This window comes from Phalacrocorax carbo, chromosome 1 (genome assembly GCF_963921805.1).
Source record: "Phalacrocorax carbo chromosome 1, bPhaCar2.1, whole genome shotgun sequence".
In the NCBI taxonomy this organism is placed as follows: Eukaryota; Metazoa; Chordata; class Aves; order Suliformes; family Phalacrocoracidae; genus Phalacrocorax; species Phalacrocorax carbo.
In genome coordinates, this window is record NC_087513.1 from 66,245,902 (window position 1) to 66,265,638 (window position 19,737).

General features: G+C 39.6%; 1 protein-coding gene across 4 annotated transcripts in view; it reads right to left on the minus strand.

Annotated features, from left to right (window-relative positions):
* Positions 1–19,737, minus strand: part of FGD4 (FYVE, RhoGEF and PH domain containing 4) — a 111,259-nt gene that overhangs the window by 20,080 nt on the left and 71,442 nt on the right. For all 4 annotated transcript variants that reach the window (XM_064457744.1, XM_064457772.1, XM_064457763.1 and 1 more), the window contains exons 2-5: positions 19,521–19,685; positions 12,124–12,304; positions 8,699–9,182; positions 246–335 (exon numbers count right to left, since the gene is read on the minus strand). In XM_064457744.1, coding sequence (XP_064313814.1) covers positions 246–335; positions 8,699–9,182; positions 12,124–12,304; positions 19,521–19,685 — 920 coding nt within the window. The remainder of the gene's footprint in view (positions 1–245; positions 336–8,698; positions 9,183–12,123; positions 12,305–19,520; positions 19,686–19,737) is intronic.

Consider the following 19,737-nt stretch of genomic DNA (forward strand, 5'->3'; position numbering starts at 1 on the left):
AACACTTACACACAGAGAACCTATTGCATTAATATCCACAATGTTCTAATACTTTTATAAATCTAGTGTTCTTAAAATAGAAACATAGGCAAAGTCATGTGGCAGCTGCAAATGGCTGACTGAAAAAGTCAGCAAAACCTGAAAAAAATATACGACCTTTTAATGTAATTTATACACACCCTTATGCACAGCCATTCAAGTGAACTCAAGGCAAGAAAATAAAAACAAATTCAAGAAAAATGTACCCCATCTAGGAGGTCAAGCCGGCTAACATAGGCTTTTTCTGTTTGCAGAAGTTCACTGGCAATTTTGTGCCGTTTCTGTTCATCTGTCTCCTGGAGAAAAATAAGAAGAACTTTTAGGTTACTGGAGAAAACATAATTTAACACTTAAAAAAAAAAAGTTGAAACACCATATGATTACCTTGCAGCCCAAAATGCAACTGGAATCCAAGTTTCACATTTAGTAATAATCACCCCATTTTGGAAAATAAAAACTTTCCAGTGGTTTAATCAACAAATACATAAGTCAGGGGAGGATAAAAATCAAACTGCTGACTAAAACTCAAAGCCTAAACCATTTAGTATTTCTCAGTTTTTACATGTATCTTTGCCAAAGCACCAACTCCCTACTTAACAGCTCAGCTCACATCCTGGTAATTGAGTACCACTGACCTTTCAGAGCTGGAAGAACTGATTTGCAGAATAAGAGGGAACAGATGGGATTAGTCAGTGTTCGCCCCCACCCCCGTTTCAAAAGTTATTTGAACTGCATGTTCACTGCATGCCAGAATTATTGAAAAATACTGTACAAGATGTTTTATGTTCATCAATACACTCATTGATGATTAATTTTTGACTGCCATTAGAAGGCTCCTTCGCTAGGTCTTTATGGAAATCACTTTTTAGTCTTAAGGGAACTTTTAACTTGAAAGTCTTTCATTCTGCAAAATATATTTTTGATTCTTCTGCTGAATGGAAAATTAAAACATTCATTCAATTTTCAATATTAAACTAAATATGTTAGAATATAAAATTGTGAGTCGCTATGAGAAGTTACTGCAAAGTGAACAATAAGAGCACAACCTTCTAAAAATATTAAAACATTAGGGAAATGCCTCACGCTCACAAGTGTCAGATTCAACAAAATGACACTTCCGTTACAAGATTTTTCTTCCAGATTTAGTGCCAGTGCTGAAAAGTGTTCACATCTAATGACATTCCTAAGTAAATGGCAGTCTTATCACGGCACTTATGGGAAAGCGGTAATTTTCTAGACAAACTGTAGAAAGCCTTCATGAAACAAATAGAGGGTAGAGCTTGAAAGAGTTATTTCTGATTTCAAATCACACACTGCTTTCCACAAGAGTACGATAAACATTTGCAAGTACATTGATAAAGATGGTTTGCAGAATACTGAATGCTAAAGTACAGGCTTTTTATTGAAAGGACTTCAGTGGCTTTTTTCCCCTTTTCAGTATTCAATAAGTATTCCAGATCTGAACACATTTCAGCTCTAATCGGCAGTGTTAACAGTCACACTGCTATACGGCAAGCCTCCTCCCTAAATACAGGCTTTCATTAGTGACTTCAAAGCTGTTCATTAAATCTGTTTAAATCAGCATAGCAACCACAGTAACCTCCAGAACAGCATTTTTAAGCGCTGTCAAGAGGTGTTGCAGGGAGCTGAAGGATTAGCTATTACTGTGACAGCAGACCATTTAGCGCAGCCGTTTACAAGGGATCTCACATATGGAATTGAGGCACAAAACCATGGAGGCTACTGATTCCTCAGCAATTTTTTTCTCTCTCTCCCCAAAGCCCCACTTTCTCCCTGAAGCACTGCTACAGAACCAAGCCATAGTTTTCAGAAAATTACCTGAACTAATCAAGAAAGGCAAAAATCATGCATAGCAAACTTGAAGATATCACACAAAATGAGCAATTCAGGAAAAGCATTCAATCCTTGCTTCTGGGTCAGGGCAAATCTCTCTTACTCTCCCACTACACCCCGTCCCCAGCTTTCCCATCCTCTCAGTATCAACCTTACACATCTTCCTAATTCTTGAACCTCAGGCTCCTTTCTACATCAATCACACCACCTGACTCAGGAATCTTCTATATGGGAAAAAATACATGCCACAGATGAGTTATCTTTTCATCACAGTAGCACGTTCCTATTCCACCATAAGAACACCCACCTACAGGTTTAGGTCAGTGCAAGAATAACACAAAACTGTATTGCTAGTTTTCTTTTAGGGAAGCCCTCAGTTTCCCACCTCACCAGCTCAATATTTGCCCAGCTGTGTTTTCTACTCCTAGCTCCATCCCCCACCCTACTCATTCTCCCACTTCAATTTCTTATCTACAGTCCCATCCAAAGAAAAGCACCTGGTTTCCACGAGGTCACTCCAGCTTCCTTCCTGCTGGGAACAGCAGGTCACAGGCTATTTTGCTAGTCATGGCATCTGTGTGCTGTGGAGCTTTCCTTGACGGAAGTGGCAGCCACTTGTCCTGAGCACATAGGGCAAACTGGGACCAGATGCATGCGTGGGCATATGGGTCCTGGCAGCACCACACTACGCAGCAAGGCATATTTGGTGGAAAGACTCGCCACTGCAAAAAGCCAGTGCTGCAGCTGGTGTAAACAAAATTTCCTGCTGTCAGGGGATTCACCAGCAGCCATCCCAGCTCTGCCATGGCACACACCATGCTGCGCTGCTACTTTACCCCCAGCTGCCCACCCACCCCTCTTTGGAGCAGGCATTCAGAGAGCAGCCAAGCTACTGGCTCAGGGCAGGCAGACCCTGAGAAGGGGATCAGGTCCTGCAGACCAAATTTGGCTATTCCGAATAGCAGGAAGCAACTCTTATAATTTGGAAATAAATCCTGAATGACGTTTTGTGACAGTGAGAATGAGATGGAGCCATTTGTTATTAGAGCTGTTCAACAAAACAGCCTTGAAAAACCTTGTAGAGATAATGGGGGCAAATTCTTAAAAGAAAAAACTTTAAAATCCATGGAAAACGTTAAGTTAGTATTCAACTTCTGAGAACTTCAGTGCTTCCCTGAAGAACTACTATATCAAATCTAATAATTAACAGTAAAAAGGGATTTCAATTCTCTTTTAAGTTACAAGTTAAGCTTTATTTTCATTTATTAACCATAAATGCACACATCTTATCACAAGTAGGATAATAAGATAATAGAAATGAAAGAAATGGGCACATTTTTTTTCTGGAGAAGTTTTAAATTTATCCCCTACAATTTCTTTATGCTTTTAGTACCTCAGTATTTATACTGGGTTCTTTGTAGTTAACAGAAAATACTGAGAAAAAAACTTCCTACAAGCTATACCTGGACACCTACTCTATCACTTTAAGCATAACTTCTCAATGATTTCAGGGAACATTTCAACTTCTGTGACAATCTGTACCACGTAGCAACTCAACATACAAAACCAAACAGAAATGGTCAGTGTGACATACAGAGAACGTTCACATTAGAGGTGCAGGATTTCAACTGCTGGTGAAAATACCACAAGTGTGAGACAGCAGTAGGTGGATCGGGCAGGACTGCAAACTTGTATCTCTATATGGGTGCTTGCAGTAAGTATTTCACCTGGGCCTAATTACATATTTGTTAGCAAAACGCTGCACATGCTTAGACTTATTACATTAGTGTGGATGCTTGAGAAATAAAAGCAAGTAATTTTTACTTAAGTTGTTCTTGAACCCTGAAATTAAGAAGAGGTATGAAAAATGCTGCTGAGAGCATGAACACAGATGCAAAAAGTTCATATTTCCTAACATTGTTTTTCCGTTGTCCTAAACTTGCAAAAATTATGCTAATTTAAAGCAAGTTTTACATAAACCTAAATCCCAATATAGCCGTAACTTACTATCCAAACCTAACAGGAGCCATCTCCTATTGAGAAAGCTATACCTACCAACACAATAGTGATGCTGTATATGATTCACTCCTATTTAGGTATAGCCCTTGCATAAGGGGCTTTTCAGTAATACATTAAGCAACACAGACAGGGAGATGGAACAGTTCATGCTGGAGATCATCTCCAGGCACGTAGAGGAAAAGAAGGCTTTTGGAAGTAATCAACATGGATTCAATAAGGGAAGATCATGCTTGACCAATCTGATCACTTTCTACAATGCTGTGACTGGCTGGGTCAATGAAGGGTAAACAACATCCACTGCTCTCCTCAACTTCAGCAAGGCTTTCAACACTGTCTGCCATAACAACCTCATAGGTAAGCTTCAGAAGTGTGGGTTAGATGAGTAGACAGCAAGGTGGATTGAGAACTGGCTGAACGGCAGAGCTCAGAGGGTCATGATCAATGGGGCAGAGTCTGGTTGGAGGCCCATAACTAGCGGTGTTCCCCAGGGGCCTGTGCTGAGGCTAGTTCTGTTCAACCTATTCATCAATGACCTGGACAAAGGGATAGAGTGTAATCTCAGCAAGTTCACTGATGATACCAAGCTGGGAGGAGTGGCTGGTACACCAGAAGGCTGTGCTGCCATTCAGAAAGACCTGGACAGGCTGGAGAGCTGGGCTGAGGGGAACCTAGTGAAATTCAACAAGGGCAAGGTCCTGCACCTGGGGAGGAACAACCCCCTGCACCAGTACAGGTTGGGGGCTGACCTGCTGGAAAGCAGCTCTTCTGAGAAGGACCTGAGAGTGCTGCTGGACAGCAGGTTGATCATGAGACAGCAATGTCCCAAGAAGGCCAAAGGTACCACTGGGTGTATTAAAAGGAGCGTGGCCAGCAGGTCGAGGGAGGTTATTCTCCCCCTCTACTGCACCCTAGTGAGGCCACATCTGGAGGACTGTGTCTAGTTCTGGGCTCCCCAGTTCAAAAAAGAGAGAGGATTACTGGAGAGAGTCCAGCAGAGAGCTATGAAGATGATCAGGGGACTGAAGCACCTCTCTCACAAGGAAAGGCTGAGAGACCTGGGTTTGTTTAGCCTAGAGAAGACTGAAGGGGGATCTCATCAATACTTACAAATATCTAAAGGCCGGGTGTCAAGACGATGGGGCCAGACTCTTCTCAGTAGTGCCCAATGACAGGACAAGGGGCAATGAGCACAAACTGGAACACAGGAATTTCCACCCAAATATGAAGAAAAACTTCTTTACTTTGAGGGTGACAGAGCAGTGGACCAGGCTGCCCAGAGAGGTTGAGGGGTCTCCTTTTCTGGAAATACTCAAAAACCCCCTGGATGCAGTCCTGTGCACCTTGCTCTGGGTGTGCCTGCTCAAGCTGGGGGGTTGGACAAGATGATCTCCAGAGGTCCCTTCCAACCCCTACCATTCTGTGATTCTGAGAGATGTAGAATATGAACAAATATAATTTAATCAATGTTGTGCTTGCTTGTTTGTAATGATGAGTTTCGTCTAAAGTAACAGAGTGGGTTTTTCTTTTCTAAAATCATTCATGTCATAGCTGCTTCATGCTTTCTTCCCTAAGTATTGGGAATATAAATGTAAATTTCCAGGATAATTCAAGATTTCCTTTAGTCTCTTAAGCCCTCAGTTTCTTAAATCAAGGAAATCACTAAATTTTGCAAGACCTGCAATGAAAATCCTGAATGCTACCATCACCTTCTGGTATATTAGCTCTATACAACAGTCTAGTGCACACATGATGGGTGAGTTTCTTGCATGGCAGCCAAGAAAAGCAGTAAAGATACTGGTATCCCTAAAGATGCGTTAGTTTCAAGAGGATTTAAGCATTTATATCGGGTGCTAAAGATATACAACTTTGTCCATGATTTACTGTTGCTAAAGAAGACCATAAAATTGTACAGCCCGAAAGAAGCTGGTAGAACCTCAAGTGCTGCAACAGTAAAAAATTTCTTGGCAGAAAGTCAACTTAGCAACAAAGGTTCACCCTATCTAATCAAAACTTCACCTTACATTTAGAAATATACCACCTCCACCAAGTTTTGCATCTGAAACAACAGAGCACCCAATATTGCCATTAATAGGAGACATGAAGTAAGGACTTAAATAAAGATGCGTAATGGAATCTTCTCCATCTGCGACATGCATGCAGTCTATATCCTTATCTCCTACCAGTCTCACAACAAATACCGAAGCATTTGTCTTCTCATCTTCAGTTAGCTCTAGCAGCAGATTTCTCACAAGATGTTATTCAGGAAGTTAATTGATTGGGATGTTCTTATACTATTTAGCCTCCGCATTTTAGGCAAACCAAATTTTATAACAGAAGGTGCTTCTGCTGCAAGGCAGGATACTTTTAATTGTGTTTTTGCTTGTGATATTGGTGGTTTGTGACTTTCAAACTAGTTCAGTAAATTAGAGAAGTAATACATACTCTAGTCTGGTCATTTAGGGAAAAAGTTTCCAAACACTGCCAAATTTAGTAATTTTTGTCTCAGCTTTTCCGGAAACTGTAAAAATCTGGCTTTAGTCAGATCTACAGTGATAAGGGGGAAAAAATAATTCTAAGAGCAACATTATTTCAAAATAAGCTTTCTTTTCCAAGTCTAAAAAGTAATTTCTGCTCTGGTTTTCCATCATTCATCAATTCAATTCACCTTTTCCCGCAGTGGACTTAATTCACTTCTGCTGTAGAAGTATGCATTTACAAAGAGAGAGCACCACCTTATTCCTTGAATTAGGGAATACAGCATGCAAGAGACAAAGAAGATAGTTTGCATCAGTATAAATATATATATATATATATATATATCGGATGCATAATTTAAAGTTTGTCTATGACTCACATGCATCTGCTCCTATTGCTTTTACTCAATTGTACCCACACTTGCTTAATTAAAAAGGGCAGGAGAGTACTGTTAGGCAGTGCAGTGAAACTTCAACTGGACTGCATCCCAGTTTTAAGACTCTTTACTAAGTGGGTGCTTACCAAAATCACAGACTGTCTAAATGCTCTTCTTTCCAATGCCTGCTTGGTCACAGAAACAGCTTAAAGCTCTACCTGTTCCTCATCACCCTCCCCCTATTCCAGACAGCATGGCAAGCAGCTGCTTAGAGCTCCACAGGACTGATTTCAATCTATATGTTGTATTAATACAAACTAAATCAGTGCTTGATTTTGCAAAGCGTGGCCCTTAGATCAGTCAGTGGTAGACGAGCTTCTTAATCTCACTAGGCTAAAGGGGATGTCCTTGTATTGCAATCAAGCTGGTGCCTCAGGAAGTGCTGCTGTGACCCAGTTCAGTTTTACAGGTTCAGTTCTCCACCGATGCTGACTTAAGAGTCATCCTGCATAGGTTTGGGTTGTTTCGGTTTTTTTACCCTCCAAGCACCAGCAAACAATGCATCTAGTAACAGTTATGCTATACCTCACAATTTGACTCCTGGTCAATACAGGACAGATAACAGATGTTGGTCCCAGCAACTCAGAGACAGATTTTGATGAGATGACTTCCATTGGCATTTGACCAGTTCCTTCCTGGACTTTACAACAGGACTCCCTCCCATTTCTGCTTTTTCCTGAAAATCCTGCCAGCACCTTGCCACATGACTTGGATTCAAGCTTAACACCATGGCCCACGGAGCATTCTGCACTTTATTGGTGCAGAGGGGGGAAACAGGCATTACCAAACAGGAGACAGAAACATAATGAGAGGTGTGGCAGGTTAAAGTGCCTTGGATCATGACCAGGCTTATGTTTAGATGGGAATCATAACATTCATTCATGAACAGTAAAAACAACTCCTAAAACAAACAAGAAAACCCCCACACCCCAACGCCTTCTTGTTATTACCTGGGATATTTTACCCTGTAATACATAAGAATCTGAGACCCACCTTTCCCCCACACAGATTTTACCCTCAAGCATGTATGTTTGTGACCCCTAGCTAACCAAACTGAAGGGCTTGGAGCGGTCTGTAGTTAACTGGCACAGGTGTACTCCTGACAAGCAGTGAAGGGCTTTATCAGCGCTAAGCTGTTTGGCTCTGCAGTGAAGAGAAAGGCTGGGAGGGTCCAGCCCAGCCCCCTCCGCCACAACTCACACGTAGCATGGCTGGACCAGAACTGTTAATGACGTTCACTCGTCATCAGTGCTTCAGTACAAGAAGGCAAACTGCACAATCAAACTTTTAGAAGTGGAAATATGCACAATTTTTCAGCAATTAATTTTCCCAAGACAGATTTTCTTCCACCCACTTATTTCCATTAATTATTTAAAACCTTATAAGGAAGCTCAAATTCATCATGGTCTAAGTTCTCCTTGCTAACAAGGCATATATTTAGCATACCCCGAACCTTGCATCTATCTGATAGCTAGCAGACTGCCACAGCTTTGACGTGACAACTACATCCAAGTTAAGGATTCACACAATGGTTCTGCGTGAAGCCCTATCGCTGTAGTTTACTATACATGGAATTTTATTTTATATACACCACTGACGTGTCCATTGTAGTCTGGCACAGCTGAAGCATAGCGCTAAACACGTACACATATTTCAGATTTGCCTTGGTTTTTTTAAACCTCAGATAGTCAATGGGAAAAAGGAAACCGGATGGGAAAAGGAAAGCAAAACTTTTTTTGCTCCTGTCTTTTTTTCAGAAAAAAAATAGCCACAAGGTTTTCAGCTTTCTGACCTGCTCTTATTTTTGTAAATAAAAACCTAGAGAAAATACACAAAGTAGTAATATGGCAAGAACAAGACCACTTCTCTTTTTACCTTTGTTTCTACAGGTTGATCTTGCTTACTGATTTCCTCAGCTGGTTCTTCCTTCACATTAGTAGTAATTTCTAGAGTTTCATTTTCAGACGGGAGCAGTGTATCACTGCTTGGAGTCCTGTAGCAGCTGTTAAGCATCTGTCCTTCACAGGCAGTCATACTTTGCAGTGACTCTCCAGAAGTACTTTCTCTCTCCCCATTTATCAAGCTGCTGTTGACAGCATTATCCGGAACCGGGGTGGACATAGAGCCATGATCAGGTAATCTCCTGTCCTCATCTTCCGTCCGGTTTTGTGCTACGACTCCATTGGCCGTGTGTAACGGTGCAACCTGAGTTTTGTTGGTATTACTGTTTCCCTGTTTTTGTAGTGGGTGCTGGGGAAGGAGTTTTGGCTGAGGTGATGGTGTTGACCCATATATTCCTTGAGATTTAGAAATGTGGAGAACAGAGGAATCTTTCTTCAGATCACTAGGATTTAATGGGCTACAAACACCAAACGAAACAAAAATGAGAGAAAAGTCAAACACAGCCTTATAGCAAATCCCTGGTATGGGGAGTAGGAGAGTTGCACCATATAACCAACTCCTCACAAACCATTTTTTCCTGTGTTAATATTAGGAAATTCAGGCCATCGAGACCTGAACTGCATTATTCCATTAAAAACATGCAAACATGCATTTCTTACTGGAAACCCAGAGTGCCTTCCATATTGATTCATCACATACTCTTGTGTTGAATCTCATTTTTAAAATGGAAAACAGTATGGTTAGCTACATGCATCAGACAAGGAAACTGAGGCACTGATACATGAAACAACTTGCCCAAAATGTCCCAGAAGATTATTGGCAGAAATGGAGAAAGACTCAGAGTCTCTCAAGTCCCAGCCCAATGCTTAAATAACAAGCAGCCTGTTCCCTAATTGCCCTTTAATTATACAAAATGCATGAAACACATCCAAGAACATTTAGCATCCCTTTCCTTAGTTCAGCATATTGCAGGAGCTTTAAGCTCTTATCCCATTTCTTCCCCCAGTTTCCTTATTTAGCAGTGTCCTTTCATCATGCTGCATCTTTTCTCAAGGTTCTTTTCCCCACCGTATTTTATCTGCAGTTAAAACATATGTTATCCCTTGTTTGTACCTTTCACTATCTCTTCCTCTGTTTTATTTTTGAGATTTTGAATTTTAGATTAACATAAATGTTAGCCTACTCTGTAAAAGTGTTTGGCTTCATTACAGTTAAAAAAATAATAATCATTGGAACCAAAATAAAACCTATACATTTTTGTCTGAAGTACATTTAACAAGCCATATTCAACTTGAAAATGATACCATGACTATCCTCTAACATATCGTTCCTGGTATGGACCATTTATCTTCTGGGAATATGAAGACTGCTTATAAATTGTATGTTTCTACAAATATTGTAAGCATATTCTGCACTTTCTTACACAGAGCTCAAAAATATCTTACACTAGTTTCATCTTCTTCCATAGTATAACAAAAAAATTAAATTAGTTTTCCTTTAGTTGTGTAAAGATTATGCCTTTTTTTAAAAATAAGCCTAACTACACAATATAATTAATTTACATTTTTCTACTGCATGCACACAGCAAAGAGGTTTAACTAACTTTTTGCCATGCCTACATGTTTGTGGGCTCTACAGACTAATGAAAATATGTTATCATAATTGACAATCACAGTTTGCCATTCATGAACGTGCTACCCAGTCATTTGAAGACCAATAATTACAAGTGAAGGTCACCTTCACGGAAGACACATTTTGTGAGCTGAGCTCATTTAAAAAACAGGAATTACCTTCACGACCACAGCAGGATATTCCAGAACTTGGCGTGCTAATTATGGAAGCTTCTAATAAGCAGAGATCATCAATTTGAGGAGAAGTTAATAATTGGGCAAATATTATTGGGTGTATTTAATGAATTATGTTGGCCAAAGAGCAACTCAGCTTCCCTTACTCCCCGCAAAACAAAAATGCCTTTAGTTTTAGAAGTCTACAAATAAGGAAGTTTTCATTGCTCTCTCTATAGTTTCCTTTATTTGCTTAATATTGAAAGAGTTCCTGTACAAACCATCAGGCATGCCTAGGAGGTAGAAATGGAGGACTTATTTGTGTAGGGCACAATGAACCTGAGAAGTTTCCTTTCAGAAAGGAAAAAATATGTTTTTCTAGGGATATGACACTGTTAAAAAGACTTGGATGATGCTTTGGAGGAAGAATGGCAAACAAAGTGATAACAGAATGGGAGACCTGAGCTAGAAGAATTCACAGGACCTCCAGTGCTGCAGGAATTTCTTTTTCCCATCTTTTGGCAGCTGTCATGACAGCAGTGCAATTAAGTCTCTGCCTAATGACAGAAATTTCTTGCAGAGGAAGCTTTGAAATTATTTCTATTCCACTAGACAAACGTACTTTTGCAATGCTCAGCTGCTTCTCTATGAAGGATTACATTTCCCCCATCTTGAGGGGAAATTCTTTCAAAGAAATTTTAACACTCTGGCTCCTCAGAAGGATGTGCTCTGTTGTACATCATGCATTCATTCCCACAGGGGGCATCCCTTCAGAACATCAGTATCCTCAGGAAACACAAGAAAGCCACATTCAAAACTTGCAACACTCAACTGCCACTGGGCTGTTTCTTGAGCTGTTCTTCTGTCATGGACTTTCTGGAAGGTCACTCTCTTTACACAGAGCAGATATATTTGTAAGCTCTGTTTCAGAGCTTATAATGCTTGTCACACACATCTAATAGAAGACACACAAGTAACACTATTTTGTGAAAGCACAGTTCACTGTGGCTCGTGTTTATCACGGTTGCAAATGTTTCCTGTAAAAGGCAGTATCAAAACTTAAAACCATCAAGCTATCCCACCAAAATCACTAAGGACCACAAAGCAAACACTTCACTGAATGTATGCCATACCAGTAAAAATAACTCATACCGTTCACCCTCTTCAGGGGAATATTCTGAAGAGGTTATGTCAGTATAAAAGGAAAAGTTAGTAAAAACAGAAATCCTATTTGCTTATAGAAGTAAATGGGCTTTTTTTGCAGCAGTGAAAGAATTCAAGAGTAGCGCCAAAATTTTGTTCTAAGAGCAGCACTTACTTCAAATTGTCAGCATTTTTTAGGATGTTTTAGAAGTGCTACAAGTTATTTTGTTTCTTGGGTTTTTTGTTTTTTTAAAAAAGTTAAGACTAGCACCCTATGAAAAAGCACACCTTGTACAGGCCAAATACACAATTGACCTGCGCTGTTTCAAAATACGTGCAGTTTTGCCATCAGCTCCTCTGGCAGGGATCAGTTTGAGCACTACCTCAGTATCAACTTTCCTCCTCACAGGTTCAAGTTCCAATAATCCACACAAAACAGAGTGACAAACCAATTCAAATTCTATTACATACCTGCCTCCCTCAAAACGATTGATGAGATCTGACACTTTACTGGACTTTTCCTTTGTGACACTAGAAACAGGGGTGTGTGTCTCTTCCTCCATTCTTGGTTTCTGATTTGATAAAGCTTTATGCCTAGGGGTTTGGTATGTAAGAGGTGACACCTTCTGCAGATAAATTGGCTTTGGAGGCACTGCAAACAACAAAAACAACAACAATCAATCGCTCACGAACTGTTTCTTTGAACCGCCAGAACATATGTGATATTTCTGCATAACAACTTACTACAGTAATGAAGAAGAGATGCTCTTGGCTTTACTTAACCTTAAAGTTGTTACATCAATACAAGGACTTCACACAGTTTTTTATGCACTGTCTGGTATCAGGCATCTTGTTATATTTCTTGGGTAAAAGCTGAACCACATGCTACTTTAACAAGCTAGAAAATTGGGGGATATTCTTGTTTGGCTGTTTTTTATAGTGCATTGTAGTGAACGCATACGTGTAAATGCAGTTTTTATCGTAAAAAAGAATTCAGCATAATCAGAGGATCTAGCCGTGCTGCGGAGCTCAAGAGAGATTTAAATTGCTGCCCCAAAACTCTGCTGCTCTCATTCTTTACCTTCTCCCTTGTGACTTCAGTAATAACAGTTAGTAGAAAAGGCATTTGCCTTCAGCTTTGAGCATTCTTTACTCACTGAACCTTTGTCAGTTTATACTGCTAAAAACCTTGCCCCTGTAAATATTTTTTATTCTTCTGGCTTTTTCCCCATTCCTACCATAAGTCCTGCTAATCAGATTGTTAATGATCAGCCACTGTTTCATGCAGCAGCGCCTAGAACACAAAAGACAAGGTGACACGTAGAACAACTAAAGTCAAAAGTGCTGGGGGATCTTTAAATTAACTTTTGTCCCTTTAGGCAACTACGCAGCATTTGTTGGCAGCAAAAGCACTTCACAGACAGGCCCTGAATATGTTCCACTATCAGAGCAACATAATTCTGGCTGCATCAAAAAGAGAGACTTAACAGAGGTGTGTTCTTGGGAGTGAAGGACTTTTCCATTCATCCCCACACACGTTCCCAAAACATATTGTGGGGAGAAGTGAACGCATTTGATATGGAAGTGGAAAATAAAGACTATATCTGTCCTTTAATAAAAGGCAGGCACAAATGGGCAGCAGTAGGCAATGCACTGCCAGTGGAACCGGTGGCCGCAAGGGCTCGGCCACTGCTCCACAGGCACCCTGCTCCGGTGTGCCATGGGCACTGGCCTCACATAACTACACAGACCTGCCAGGGAGCAAACATGAAGGGAAGGAGGACAGGAACTGACATTAAGAATCACGTGCAACTCTCATGGTAGGGAAAAAAAAGCAAAAAAAGCACTAGTACAGGATACACAACAGATGGATGTGAAAAAGCCATGTTCCTCACATCGTTGACTCTAGAATAGCTTCCTGACTTACCCCAGCAAACCTGTGCACCACAAGAGCTAACTTAAATCCTATCAACTGACACTTGAAGGTGTTGAAAAAATTATTGCAAATATACTATCACAGACTAGGACAAACTTGAAGGACCACTTAGTTGATTTAAGATGACTTTCCATGTCTACTTTACATTAAATTTATAGAAGGTAATATTTATCAGTGCTTCCAATAATCTAATTGCGCTTAGGAGGGCTTGTAATGATAGCTGCAGTCTGAAATTACCATGAGCAATTCTATGAAGAAATGAATGTACCACAAAAAGCTCAAGACTTCAATCTCATCAACTACAGTTGATGATAAATGAAATAAACAGAGGGAGAAGGAAGAGAATTACTGAGGTCAGATGCTTTTACTGTGTTTATGTTTATCTTTGGTCCTGTCAAACTTTATGTTACATATATTAACACATGAAAAAAAGCAACTTTGGGGAAGGATGCAGTGCAGAAAGGACGACTTAAAATACTGAAATTTTCAAATAGCTACACTGCAATCCTGAAACAAGCAGAATATTAAATTGTGTAACTGCTTGAGTATGCGTGGTAACTGAAGCCTCTCCTGAGAGGCCGCATACATTTGCTCAGCCACAGCTGCAGTGCGGTTGAGCAGCTTTCTCTATATTCCCTCTTCTCAGGGAGTTCGGAGAAGGTCTGGCAGAATTAGGCCAATGAGCATCAGATAATTGTCCAAGCGCTGAATAGCTTGCTGCACTGACAAAGGCGATGGGACAGCTGAAAAAGGCGAGACAAGTGGGCTGGGAAAAAGCAGGCCACATAACTGAGCGTGGGCACTGCTATTCCCTCGGGGAGGAAATGGAAAGAAAAGGGATGCTGGGTGGATTTACTGACCAGCACTACACTATATGGTAGAAACACTTCTTGCTCTTAAAATAGATTTTGTATAACCCACAGTCTTGTGAATTTTTTCATTTAATGGACTCATACAAAAGATTGGAGAGATGTATGTCTCAAAATGTTAATATCCTCACAAGGATACATTAAAACTACTAAACTTGAGGGAATTAACATCTACCGATAAAGCAGAAGGAATTAGTTGGAAGCTATTTTTATATGGGATCCACCGGGACAAAAATAAAATTCTAGGACATTCTGTGGAGGTGGGGCACACTTTTGCAGCTGTTACTGGGGAAAAAAAAAAAACCAAAACCAAACCAAAAACACCAGCTTAGCAGCCAGTAGGGCAAGCACAAGAAACCTGGTCAAACTGGACAGTCCCATTATATTGAAAATCCCTGTAATATCTTCAGAGAACCACAAACCAAACACAGCCATACCAACTCACTAATGCAAGATATTTTCTTCTTTACTCCCTATTACCATCTAAAAGACAGCATTTCCCCTGAGCAGCTTGCTGCTGCAGCTAGCGTAAGTTTTACAAATAGAGCAACGGTGAAAGTACAGTCACAAGATCAATGAAAAGAAAAGAATCAGTAGTTAAAATAAACCCGCAAACCTTCCTGTAAGGTCAACCTTGTTAACAGGGATTATGGAAAACAAATTCCATTAATTCTCTCCTCAATGTACTTCTGAAGTGTTTTGTTTTAATCAGATTATTTTTCAATGTGCACACAGCAAGGATCTTAAAAAAAAACACAAAAAAACGATAAAAGACTGGCCCATTGTAATAGCCTGCATAATACAGACCTCTGTGAGTCTGCAAATACTCTTGTCTCTATACTGTAGAATTTTGAGCTCATTAGGAGCTATGAACTGCATATTCTGCTCAAAGAAAACCCCGCAGTATACTCAGGTAGCTGCTAGTGTATAACACTTGCCAAAATAGCTAATCAAGATTTAAGCTGCAGTGCCTAATTGTGTATTCAGCTTTGTACATATACATAAGGAAATGGGTGGTAATGCTACACATGGATCAAAAGCTGCAGCCACCTTTTCTGACTCCAGAGCATATTTAGCAAAGATCATTTATCTCTTCTCTTGGAAAGTATGATGTGTTCAATCTCCCTATACATGTTTAACTCCTGCTGGTTAAAAATGCTGCTATGCTTTGATTCAATGAAAACAGAGAGTTAAAAATTCCTGAGGTAAGCAACTACAGGTCTCCTGGCTGAGTCATCCTTCCTCACCTCCTTGCATGCTTCATCACCGTCAGGAAGGTCAAATGAACCCAGCTGTATAGACAACAGAGATTTACACTCACAAGACCAGTACAAAGTAACCAGTAACCTAGACTCAGCAAAGAGAGGAAAAAGTCATCCTCCTCTCTGGGACGTACATTTCCATATTTTTATATCACATCAGAACAAGTATCTTCCAATAATATATTAAGAAAGACAAACAATAATAAACCAGATGTACTTTATTCTTTCATTTGTCTTCTTCCTGAGATAATGTTTGGGATTTAGCAGTTTAGTTGATAAAAGACATTGCTACAGGTTTCTTACAGCACCACTGAGATTGGAGAAGTCTAGCTAGAAACAGCTCTCAGTTTTAGTTCAATTTATCTTTAACTGAAAAAGTTCCATTTGCCAGGGAACCACACTCTACATCTCAGACCTTTACGAGGTCGTTCAGTTTTTCTGGGCCCAGACCACTGAATACCTTCAAAACCACAGACTATATTATAATTAATTGAGGAAGGGGGACAAGATTGATGCTACACAGTAGAAAGTCAGCTAAAACTGACTGCTGCAGTCTACACGTTGAATCCTTTTCGTCCAAACCATTTCACAGTAGCACAAACCAGGCTGTCATCTGGAGTGGAAAATCATCTCCAACCCAAACAAAAATGCCTCTTCAGCCTCAGCAGGAGACTCACAAGCACCCTAAGCACTCATTAGAAAAATTTAAATGAGCAACTGATGCACAGTCTTGAACTGACAAGACACTTAACTGCTTTGAAGAAGTGTTGACATTTCAACATATTTTCCATCCTACAATAAAACTGCCTGGTACAGACAACAACTTCAGTGCCCAGTATTTAGTAATTGGGCATCACATAAAACTCATGCAAGAGGCTCCAAGAGCAAGGAACAGAAGAAACTAGAAAAAAAACTGGTCAATTTGTACATGTCACTGTACACGCATTCTGTTATTGCTAGGTTCAGATTGGTGCCCAAATATTTGCAGGTAAGGCAAATTTCAAATTATCCAACAGTTTGCTTCATCTCTCGTGCATCACATTTGCCTTGGAACTCAATAGCATATTTTGCTCCTTCCACTGACTATCTCCAGCCTGGATTAGTCCACTTTATCAGAGAACACACCGCATTGATGCAAAGGCAAAGCACCGTGTTTCACAGCTGGTATAGACTGCCAGCACTTTTCTGCACGGTCCTGATTCCTTTGCTTAACTCCCTCATCGGCCTTTAGTCAGTTTCAAGCTTTGTTCCAAGTTTGCAAAGGTTTTAATGAATCAAACTGTACTCAACACTGAAATCTGACATATGAATTGCTGAATTGTTGATGGCAGGAATTATTAGGGAACAAAAATTGCCTTTTTACCATCAGCATATCAGACAGCTAGTTTGTTTTCTCCTTGAAATGCCGGGGGGGAAAAAATGGCAATTAAAAGAAAGAATTTTATATTGGATTCTGGGCAGAAATTTATTCACTTGATCTAGCCACCCTGAGTGATCTGTTTCCAAATATTTAAACTACTTCTCAGAGACCAAGTACAGGCAGAACAGGTTCAGAGTCCAGGGTTCACTTCAAGTGCAAGATTTTTGACATTTTCCTCTATATTAAAGCTCTATTTCCTCTATTAAACCTAAGTTTACTAAAAATAGCTGTACCCCACTTGTAACACAACGTTAAAGTCATCTTTATAGCTCTCATTTTAATTATATACATTTTGGTAGGTTAGATGAAGGCCGTTTTGCCGTTAGTTCATCAACAACCAAATACACTGGCATTACAATTCGGGTCTGTCATCTTGTTTCCTTTCACTATAAGAGGACACTTAGTATTTTCACGACTAGAACAACCATTTGGAAACACATTTACTGCTACTATAAACCAAAAATGTTTCTGTATGTGAAAAGCTGTTAAAAAAAATTAGCAACCACATTTAAACCAATAAACTACAGCAATTTAGTTTGCTTGGATTGTTTGGATTCCCAAATGCTTATTTCATTCATTCTATTTTGTTTTGCTTCAATTAAATAAAAAGGCCAAAAATATAGACTATATAACTTCAATATGTTGCACATATTTAACAGAAATAAATGGAGAAACACATAGGCCCATGAACAAAGCAGGCACAAAATACTATTTACAACAGTATCATGGAATATAGCATGCACAGCTGCATTTCTTAGACTACAACACTCTTCCTGGCTATGCCACATTTTGCAGCAAGCAATTTTGACAAACACAGAAGTCATGGCTAGGAAAGAGCAACAACAGCTGTGTAACTACTTGAATAAATGGGGTCCAATAATATACAACTCCTAATTTATCTAACAGCTAAAATCTGTAACTAGTGGGCTGGCTTTGTTTTTGAAAGACTTAAAATCTTTTTATTGATTGCCCATTTCTGTTTATCTATTAACAGGTTTCTAAAATATTTTGCTTACAAAGGACAAGCGTTCCCTTGTTAACTTAGCTTCAGAGAATGCATTTCAGAGACCTAGGGACTGGTGCAAAAAGACTACTCAGATAAGTAATGTTTACATATGACTGAAAAAACATCTTAGTTTAGTGAACAATAATGGCAAAAGTTCTAGAAAAACAAACAATAAAAAAAAAACCACCAAACCCAAAACAGCTTTATTTTGCTCTCATTCTCCCTAAGTAAACAAAACTTTCTTGACACCCCGATAATTTTTTTTCCCTCCTTAACTCCAAGATGAACTCAGGACAGATGCAAAATTCTTCAAGATGCATTTTCCCATTGACACACAGCTTGTTAAATCTATTACGTGATGACTCTGTGATTCTAGTTTCTATACATGATTTAGATGTGATCTAGTTTTCTATAAGTAATTCTAGTTTCTGTCATATCAGCACTGTGTCTCAGAATCTGACTCACTGAAAAAGATCATTGTATCAGTCTTCTAAACTCACTCTTTTTTTTCCACTTTTGAGATGAATGAAGTTCCTATTGCACGTCACTCCTAAAAGACATCAGTCCAGATTCACTTCGAATCCAAGATTTCCAGAACGTACTGACTCTTTGTTGTGATCAACCTGAGCAGAATCATCAATATTACCGAGACGGCCACATAAAAAGATAGTTTGAGGTTTAGATATATAAAGTCAATGCATAGGTTGACTTACGCAGCTTCTAAAAGTGAAGATACTATTTATGGCCAAAAGAAGGGAAATCTAATTCTACTCTGCAGACATTATTGGTCAGCTTTAACTGCACAAACATTAATTTCCCATCTTTACACATAGTCCTGCAGGAGGGCTCCTCTGCTAGAACCCCAAAGACTCTGAATATCTTTCCCACCACCCCCACCTGAAAGCCAGCCTGCCAAACACTCCAATCAAAACTAGTATCAAAACCTTCCAGGTCAAATACAGTAATCTTTTTGAAAAATAAGCCCTGGCAATAGTTTAATACAAACAAAAGGCTTACGTGCATTCTCCCTTCTCTACCCACCAGCCACTTCTTGAGCAGAGAATGAATGTAACACTTTGCTGCCTGGCAGTAAATGCACAGAAAAGTACTAGACATTTGAGATAAAAAGTGTAGGTAGACCTATGTGCTTGTAACACATTAGTAAGTCCAACTTTCTTTCTGAAAGCCTTTTTCTGCAAAATATTATCAGAAATTACAGATTCATAAAGCTTTTACAGAACATTTGTATTTCAGTAGCAAGCTTTTACCCCACTATTTTCTTTCTGACAAATACAGTTCTTTCAGGGTGCTCTATTTCTCTTGAAGTCTGGGATGAAGAACAACTTCCCTAAGAAAAATATTTCAGACTACTTACCTTGTGGCTTTGGATTTGAAGCTGAACGTGGGGACTGTTTGACTGGCACACTTCCATTTATTCCCTGAGCCGCTTCATTGTGTACATTCTGCTCAACCAGCCTGGTTGTGGCACTCGCTGTACAAGATCTAGGCAATATTAAGGACTTTGGACAGATGCTGCTGCCTGAAAAAACAAATACATAAAAAAACCCCAAGAGTTAGAAATCAGATTAAAT